The 9,607-nt window shown below is 32.8% G+C and overlaps 1 protein-coding gene across 1 annotated transcript; it reads left to right on the forward strand.

The window, feature by feature from the left end:
• Window positions 1–4,034: 4,034 nt before the first annotated feature.
• LOC110637701 (ubiquitin-conjugating enzyme E2 27) lies at window positions 4,035–8,276 on the forward strand. The gene is made up of 5 exons (XM_021787973.2): window positions 4,035–4,356; window positions 4,851–4,899; window positions 6,274–6,433; window positions 7,606–7,695; window positions 7,886–8,276. The coding sequence occupies exons 1-5, from the start codon at window positions 4,179–4,181 to the stop codon at window positions 7,991–7,993; spliced, it is 585 nt and encodes a 194-aa protein (XP_021643665.1). The 5' UTR covers window positions 4,035–4,178; the 3' UTR covers window positions 7,994–8,276.
• The last annotated feature ends 1,331 nt before the right edge of the window (window positions 8,277–9,607 follow it).

Raw genomic sequence — 9,607 nt, forward strand, 5'->3', positions numbered from 1 at the left:
AAATATTATAAAAATTAAATTGAAATTTTTTATATTTTTAAAATTAGGTTTTGATTTTTTGAGATAATTAATTTCATTAATTTTTAAAAAAGTAAATTAAAAATTAGTAAATTTAAAAATATATTTAAACTTCACAAAATTTTTTAAATTTTAGATAATTTTTTTAAAATTTCAAGGCATCATTTTGAGTTTCAAAACGAAATAAAAATCAAATTTCGAATATTTTAAATCAAACTGAATCGAATCGGATCGATTAAATCGGAGCGGTCCCCTTTTTCTTTCCCTTCCTCTTCCCCAGGAGTGTGTCCTTCCTTCCTTCTTTCTCTTCTTTTCTCTCATCTCTGCTCCTCATCGCCAGCCGACCACTCCCAGCCCTTCCCCACAAGCCAGCACCCCACCAGGACCCTTCCCTGCTGCCGGCTGCCGTCTAGATTGCTGGAAAACGTGCTACAAACTCCCTCCCTCATCGTACGACTTTTCGACTTTCAGGGTTGATTCCGGCCAATCCGACCATCAATTGGACCGGGTCCAGTCCCAATTATGCTATATTCTTCGAGAGCTTTCCAAATACACAAAGAACACAAATTTTCATCAAACATTTTGTCCGAATAAAGCCTAAGAAGTTTTAGCCTATCATGATTTTTGGGTTAAATTTATCTCAAACGGGAAACTCCATGAGAATTCTGAGACCACCAACACACTCTACTCGACGAGAGCTTTGCAATATTTTTTTTCCGGCCTTTATTGAGTGTTTTTAATTAAATAAAAATTATATTCTAACTCCTGGTATTGTTGGTTTCGCGTAGATATTTTCATTTCGCGAAAATTTCACTAGTGCCCGGATATGCATTTTCGGGCCGAATAGATGAGCTGCCGGATTCACTTAAGAAGTGGGTCTATATTACAGTCCTTGCCACCATTTTCAAATGCCCCGAATGCATTCTAAGTATCAGAATTAGTGTAAGTAAACCCAAACTCTAAATTATCTTATTTACCTAATGCCTGATTTAGAATAAAATTCATAAAAAATTAATGGGTAGTTAGAAAATTGTAATTTATAGCATTGTTGTGGACCGTGGGGTATAATTTATAATTTTTTTACAGCTAGTTTAGATGATTTTTGCATAATATTAGTTTTAAAAATTATAGCTAAATTATCTGAATGCCTGAGTTTGATATGGTTTGACGAGCCCAGGAGAGGCCATATGATGTTGATAATATATGGGGTTGAGGCTTATGGTTTTAGAAGTATTGTTTGAACTATTTTGCAGGTTTGGTAGATTTTAGGCATAGAAAAAATTCTGTCAAATTTCTAGTATAAATTAGGTTGTCTTTACCTCTTTAAATTATTGATTTGAATTAGTACTAATAAATTCATAATATAATTATTTAGGTGATGAGAGTCAACCATCTTCCTCCACCTAGCCACCACAGTAGTCCCTGATTGATCAGTGAGTAGATATTAATTTTATTTATAATTTCAATATTATTATATGTTCAAGATATGCTCATATATTCACTTATAAATATATGTATATAGCTAAATATTAGGCACAATTTGTATTGCATTTTTATTTGATGAAATTATTGTGGGTGTTACCTTAAGGTAATTTAAAGCTGTGTACGTGTGTCAGCATGTGTGAGGTGTGATATTGGATATGGGTAAGACAGGTAGAATGGTTGGAGCTTGACTCGCTGGGACCTAATCTTTTTTGTGGATAAGTCGAGATGAGTATGACTTTAAGTTGATCTCGCTAACCATCGCATTTAGAGTATTAAGAGAAAGTCCAATTCCAGTTGATCTCGCTAGCAGTTATTGGATTAAGGGAGCTGCATAGGAGATCAACTCCCATATTTATATACAATGATGTGATACACAAGTGTGTGAGTGCTTCAAATTATCTTTTATGTGAGTATTGTTTGAATTTGGTTGAATATTTGTATATATCGTATTTCATACTTAGGGATGCATTAATTTTATATAGTTATAAAAATTGTATTTAAAATCAATATCTTACTCTATGAGTTGAACACTCATTCTTGTTCAACTATTTTTCATCGGGTGACAGGAGGATCCTTTGAGATTAATATGCTTCCTTTCTTGCAGGTTTACTAATAGCCATTTAATTGTATTTTTCTTTTTCTTGTTTTAATCTAGAAGCTCTGCATGTGTTAGAAATGTTTTAATCTTGTTGAGACTGTAATAATTAATTCCTTTGAAGTTGTAAATCCATCATATGGTTGTGTTGGAATGTATGTGTTGAGTATACACTTTGGATGAGGGAGCTGAACTCCCATTTGATATATATTTGTTTAAGGATTGTGAGGGTTAGTTGAGCTCTTCAGATATTAATATATTGTGATTACAGATCGAATAAGCTAAAAACTCTATGTTGGATAGTCCAAATTATAGCCAGACTCTATTCGGTTATTTTCTTAAAATTGGACTATAGTGATGAGCCTTATAGTTCAGCTGGAAACAATTAGACTTAATATGAGTATTAAAAATCTTATGCTAACTCAAATTCTAGTACCAGTCCAGCCCAGAATTGGGATTGTGACGTGGTAAAACAGTTAAGGTGTGGCTCTCCAATTGCAGGGAAAGCAATGGCATTGTTGGAAGCTTTAAAGCTTGCTAGGCAGATGGGCATTGATTCAGTTGTATTTGAGGTTTGACTCAGAGGTTCTCATTTTCACTCTTATTGGCCACAAAAAGAACGAGTATTGGGAGACTTTTTCTTCTGTTGTGTTTTCCCTTGTTCAGATGACTGCTAATGTAGCGGCTGATTATACAGCAAAAATGAGTTCACAAAGTAATCTGCCATGTAATTTGATGGTAAATGAATCGCAGGTTCTCCTATCTATTTTGTATGATGATGCCCTTGGGGCTTGATTAATACTATGACTTTGACATTTTCAAAAAAAAAAAAAGCCATCCGGATAAAATTATTATATATGACAAAAATAGAACACACTTTTATTGTTTCTAGGTATAGTCAAAGTGCATTTTTATCCTCCCATTCTTTTAAATTTTCAATTCACTGTCTACCCAATTTCCTGATATGAATAATAATATTTAGGTACATAAACTTTAGTCCATACGTGGCAAAATGTTTTGCCATCAACTTGAACCACTTCTAAGTTACACTTGGCTTTTTTTTTTTTATATTATAATTTATTTATACATTCAAATATGCCTTTTTTTTTTAGTTTATGAATTAATTTTTAGTCAAAAAGATGTGAACTATAAAAAATAAAAATAGATGATATTATAATAATTTTTTTAATATATATATATATTTTCTAATTATAAAAATTAAAAATTTTAATTTTAATAAGTTCAAACTTTAACCAAATTAAAAAAAAAGAATGAGATGGATAAAAATAATATATTAAATTCATATGTGATTATTTAATTTATTATTAAATTTCAATGCCATCACTTGATTTTAATATATTATGGCTAAAAAATATATAATTTTATTTTATTTTATGAAATTAATATCATTAAATTTTAATAAATATTTTTTTGTTTAAAAATGAATTTTAAAAAATATTTAGCTAACATGTTAAAATTAAATTGAATTAATATTGTTATATACTTAAAAAAGATGGAACACTTTCATTGTTTCTAAATTATAAAAGAACCATTATAACCATATGGTAAATGTCAATTCATTTTCTAATTATAACAAATCTCATGAATGATTCACTCTATTTATACTTTCTTTTACTTCTGCACTTTTTTTTTTAAGTTTCTTATGAAATATAATGTGACTACATAATTTTTTACTCTTATTTATTTAAATATAATAAAATTTTAATTATTATTTTATCATAAATAAAAATGAATTTTATCTAATAGCACAAAAATAACTATTTCATCATTCCTATAATAAATATGACTAACTATACAAATAAATCATATATGAGATTATCGAAAAAAAAAAATAAAGGTTTTACATTTTTAAAATAGTAATTGAAATTTTCAAAAAATTATAATAAAATAAATATTTAATATCTCTCTCTCTCTATCTTTAAAAGTGGCATCTATTGGAGAGAGAAAGGCAAAGGAAGAGCCTTTATTCCTTTCCCTTCATACTGCAATTTACCTTTGTTTATTTTCCTTCGCTGTCTCTCTATTAGGGCTTCTCTATCTTTCATCATTTAATCCAGAAATGATCGATTTTGCTCGCGTACAAAAAGAGCTTCAAGAATGCAGCAGAGACATAGAAGCCTCTGGCATCAAAGTCACCCCCAAATCCGAGAATCTTGCTCGCTTGACTGGCACCATTCCTGGACCAATCGGCACTCCTTATGAGGGTGGCACTTTCCAAATTGATATTTCACTGCCTGGTATGTATACACACTCGCTCCTTCACCATTTTTTTTTTATGCCTCTAGGATTGAGTTATTCTGCTTATTTAGAGTTTGTTTTTATGCTAATTTGTTGGGTTTTCTCTTAATTGAGTTGCATTTGACTGTTTATATGTTACTGTTACTCTTAGATACTGGGTAAAAATTTTTTATATGGGTTTAGGGTTTCAAGTGGGTTTAGATTTTGTGCTGTATTAGATAATGGTTTTGCAATCTGTTGACTTTTGAATGCATGTGTTTCAAGTGGGTATTAATTGCTTGGTTGATAGAATTCAGGAGAAGGAACTATAGAATTGGCCAAATACTGGGCAGTGGGCACTTTTATTTTCCACCAGAAATTAGCATTACTACTAGCTAATTGTTCGTCTGATTGATTGATATATTTACAGAGTAGGACTGTAGAAGGCTAAAAAATAAAAAGTTGAAAAAATCTTCTATTAACTTGCATTTATGATGCGTGACTCTTTTTGTAGATGGATATCCTTTCGAGCCTCCCAAAATGCAGTTCGCAACAAAAGTCTGGTAGGAAATATTTGTTGTAATCTGCTATTATTTGCATGGTTTGACTTGCAAAAATGGTAGCATATTATACATAATTGTGATGTATATGGTAGTCTCTGCATGCTTAATACGAGATGGGTATATCTTTGGGAGTTATATATATATATATATATATATATATATATATATATATAGCCTAAAAAGTCATTTTTATGTATTTAATGTTGATTGGTGGACTAAATATACACCAACAATGTATTTTGTATTCTTCAATTCCTAGTGTTCTCATTTTCTGGATGTTTGTTTGATTTTCTTTATTTGATTTTAGCTTGTCATGTGTATTATTTTTTATTCTCTATATCTTCCTAATTGGTATCTGGTGGTGTGGAATTATTGAAAAAAAAGGCTACAGAATTGGTGCCTTTGATCATCTTAAAATTAGGGATGAAATTGGTTTATGCATGTCATGGACTCAATTTATAAGCAGTATGTTGTTTATTTGTTAATTCTTTTAACTTGGTTCTGATGAACTATCATAAAATTCAGTAGATCACAAAATTCTTTGTAATCTGGCTGAGGATTTTAATTGCCCATGACTTAGGTGGACCAAGCCCAAATACATAATGGAGATAAGAGACTAGAAAGGAGATGCAATCAGAGTTTAAGAATTCATTTATTGATAAATGGTTAAGGGGTTATAATCATGCTTTTCAAGGGTGTGCAGCTGTTCGTGTCCATGCATGTGAGCTTCTGCATGAATAATGCAGCCTTCTGTTGCCTGTACATCATGGACATGTTAAACTGGATGCTGCAAGTTCTTTTTTCACTTCATGTAGGATGATTTTAGAATTCCTGGTAAAAATAGCGTTTCAAGTGGCCAACCTAATGGGCATGTTTCACTTTTTATATCTTTTCTTGTTAATGCTTGCTGAAACATAGGCCTTCAGCTTAATTTGGCCTGTATGCTCAATTTTGCAGGTATGCATCCTATTGCATGCTACATCATTAATCTTTTGCCCCAATTATCCTCTTTCCTTTTCCTATATTATATATCCAGTGGAGATGCAGATCTTTGCGTGGTGCTTTCAGATCTAAAATATTCGATCTTTATGTTGACACTGCCATCTGCAATGCATCTTACAAATGATGTTTGAATGCATAAGCCACTTGAAATTTCTATCATAATATGAAGCTCATGTTAGGTTTTGTGGTTTCCTGGATGAATTTTAATTATTGGATTACGATTTTCATTCTCAACTGCATATGCTCTCTTAAGCTTTTAAAATATATCATATTGGTTTCAAATTATATAGTGGATACATGTTAGGGGTTCAGTTGATGTTTGAGATGATTAACACTGCAATCATTTTTTGTGTTGTGATCTGCCTACTTAAGGCACCCCAATATTAGCAGCCAGAGTGGGGCAATTTGCCTGGACATCTTGAAAGATCAATGGAGCCCAGCACTCACTCTAAAGACGGCACTACTTTCTGTCCAAGCATTACTCTCTGCTCCTCAACCTGATGACCCTCAAGATGCTGTAGTAGCACAACAGGTGTTGTTTGCTGCAATTCTTGGCTCTGGTATCTCTATTTATGTTTGTTAGGATAGAAACCCTAACTTGGCAGTTACAGAACAGAAGAGCAGAAATAGAGAATAGATAAATTAGGGAGAGAGAATATGAGAATATTATTGATTCAGATCTTGAATGATCTATACGGAAGCTATTCATCTCTATTTATTACTCTATTCCCACTAATAGAGTTGTTACAACAGTTAACTCCCTTAACAAACTAGTAACTGATTTTCCCTCTAACACTCAGCCACCGTTGTTGACTTTTCTATCTCATTCCCTGTTCTATTCTTGTTCCATTATCTCCTTCTATAATACGTGACAATGTTTCATATACTTTTTGCTTTAATTGGGTTTTGGTAATAACTTTGTAAGTCAATAGACCATTCTAGGTTTTTCTTTCTCCTCTCTCTCCCTCTCTCTCTCTCTCTCTTCTATTTACCCTTTCCTCATTGACTATGAGAGCTTTTATTGAGTATTTGGACTGCAGAAAAAAATCGCAATCAAGTGCCCTTTTAACTTCACTCTCCTTGGTTTCTTCCTTGTCTTGTATCACCTTTCTTTGTCTTGATTTCTTGTAGCTTTTCACTTGAGATTTCATGTTTGGCTGCAGGTTTGAGTTTTCAATGATGGATTTATGCAATTGTTTTGTTTGGAAGACTTGGCATAATATTTATTTATGAAATTTGTTTATTTTTTGCTGAAGGTCTGAGCTTGAACAAATATCTAATTTCTTGAAATTGTGTCGTGCATTTACTGCAAGAAAAAAAGGAGGTGGGGAACTAAGTTGTGGTTTTCTAAAACCGTGGACTGCATGCATAAATCAGTGCTAATAACTTTAAAAAATCTACTATGTATTTTTCATATTTGATTGTATCATGTATAAAATGTGTCTATTTTGTGTTACTTCTGTTGCCTTTCATGGTTTGCATGTGATATCTTTTTCAAGGAAAAACTGGTTATAAACTTTGGCAATAACTGGGTATTTGCAAAATAATGAAATCTGTACCAGATTTCTGGTGGACACCCTCATGCAATGCCATATAAACTTATTTTTCTGGGATTTGCTATTTATCTTGTTTCAATGAGGGTCTGTTTGTAATCAACTTAAATTTCTTCATCACCTTTTAACTTAGTTTATGTGGACATTGCAGTACCTTAAAGACTATCAGACTTTTTCTGGCACAGCCCGCTACTGGACAGAAACTTTTGCCAAGACCTCATCTCTTGGGGTAGAGGAAAAGGTATTGAGAGTATCAGTTTTCTTTTTGTTTGTGTCTACAATATTTTCAGCAAATTCATTGGAGTTATGCCAGTAAGAATTGGATGCTTGCCTTATAGCAGAACAATATTTGTATTGTCTTTTACTTATATCTAGAATGAATGATTTAATGTGAGTAGAAAACTTGAGAAGCTAGTTTTGGATTCGTATAGGTGCAGAAACTTGTTGAGATGGGCTTCCATGAAGCTATAGTCAGGAGTACGCTGGATGCCGTTGGTGGTGACGAAAATTTGGCACTTGAAAAGCTTTGTTCTGGCTAAGAAAGGATTAGATGCCAACGCTGATCGTCTTATCAAAGATACAAAATGTTCATACTGAGTATAGAGTTTCGTAATTTAGTCTTCTTTCCTCTTGTAGATTTTCCTTACTTTTCCCTCTTGGATTGTTCTACCTTTGCCATACTCTGTTGAACATCACTGTTGAATGCGGATGATACCTGATCACATTAATTGGTGGAAATCTCACACCATATGGATGGAGTTGCCAAAGCTGAATTATGTTGTTAGTAGCTCTTAAACTAAATGAAAAATTATTTATGTTCTAGCGAGGCTTAATTTAGTTTTCATCTAGCATTAAAATTTAAAACTGCGATCTAGTGCTTTATTTCATTGTTTTATATTCATTCACATACTGTTTAATATTAATGATGATATGGCACCAAGTAATTTTCGATAACGCATCTCTTCAATGTGGATAATTTATTCATTTACAGTTGCTGGCTAGCAGGCTAATTAGATGGTAACTAAAGCCCAGCGAAAACCTGGCTCAGTTGTCTTTATTAGACCTGGGCTACTTGGTTAATGAATTTTGTGGGGTATTTGGTTAGGGAATTCTATATCTATTGTTTTTTTGTCCAAAACTGGAGTATTGCTGACTAGTAGAGAACGACGGGTCGTCTATTTTTCAGTAGGAGACCATTATAGTTATAATGACGGTCATCAAACGACGTAATCGATCATATAAAACTCAAACCAAAACAAGGTTTGTTATGGACTCACATTACTAAGGAATAATTTTGGTTAGAGGTTAATAAGTTCGTCATGGTCATATTGGTTATGGTTACTTTAGTTATGGCTAGCACTCGATATATCGAAACACGTGTCCTTACTTAATGGGTCTAGGCTAACATTCCATAAGTCACCACTCCCCTTCGGGTATCGGGTTTGCAAGATGAGGTTGGCTCTGCTACCAAATTCACATAAATTGCTATGCACTAGAAGTTGCTGAGGTTGAACCAGGTGAGGAGTAGACCATCTAGATAGAATTCACCCTTAAAAATTAGTTTGCAAGGGAGAGTGTCTAGAAATTTATTAGCCTTTAACTTGGGTTGTTTCTTAGAGATGTGAGATGGACAAGAAAAGAGACGGTGAAGGAAGCAATATAGCATTAGTTGCATTGTTTATGACTACCAACTGCCAAGTGCAAGTGAAAGTGAAAGAAACAACCCATTAAAAACTGAAGGAGGCCGACTGCACATTTATCAAGTGTCTTACCATCTATCTCATCTCATGCGATTTTCAGCTTTAAAATGTTTTGGCACATTCACTGGGTGTTGCATTGTTTTTTGCCCGCTAAATCAAGACTCTCTTTATCATCATGGCCTGGCCCCTGCCTTTTCTTTCTCTTCAATCTTGCAAAATATTAATTAGATAGCTTAAGATATTTAGCTTAAGATATTTTTCATAGACTTCAGACTCGTTTTACTATGCTCTTAATCATTGTAATATTTTTATAAAAAAAAACATTTCCATTTTCACTTTGTCAAAAAAATTCATCACATTATCTTAACCCAATACTTCATGAAAAAAAAACACAGTGCGTCAACACCTTTACCGTTTTTCATATGGTTGTCTTTTTCCTATGTACCCTACCAA

The sequence above is a fragment of the Hevea brasiliensis genome, chromosome 17 (assembly GCF_030052815.1).
Source record: "Hevea brasiliensis isolate MT/VB/25A 57/8 chromosome 17, ASM3005281v1, whole genome shotgun sequence".
NCBI lineage: Eukaryota > Viridiplantae > Streptophyta > Magnoliopsida > Malpighiales > Euphorbiaceae > Hevea > Hevea brasiliensis.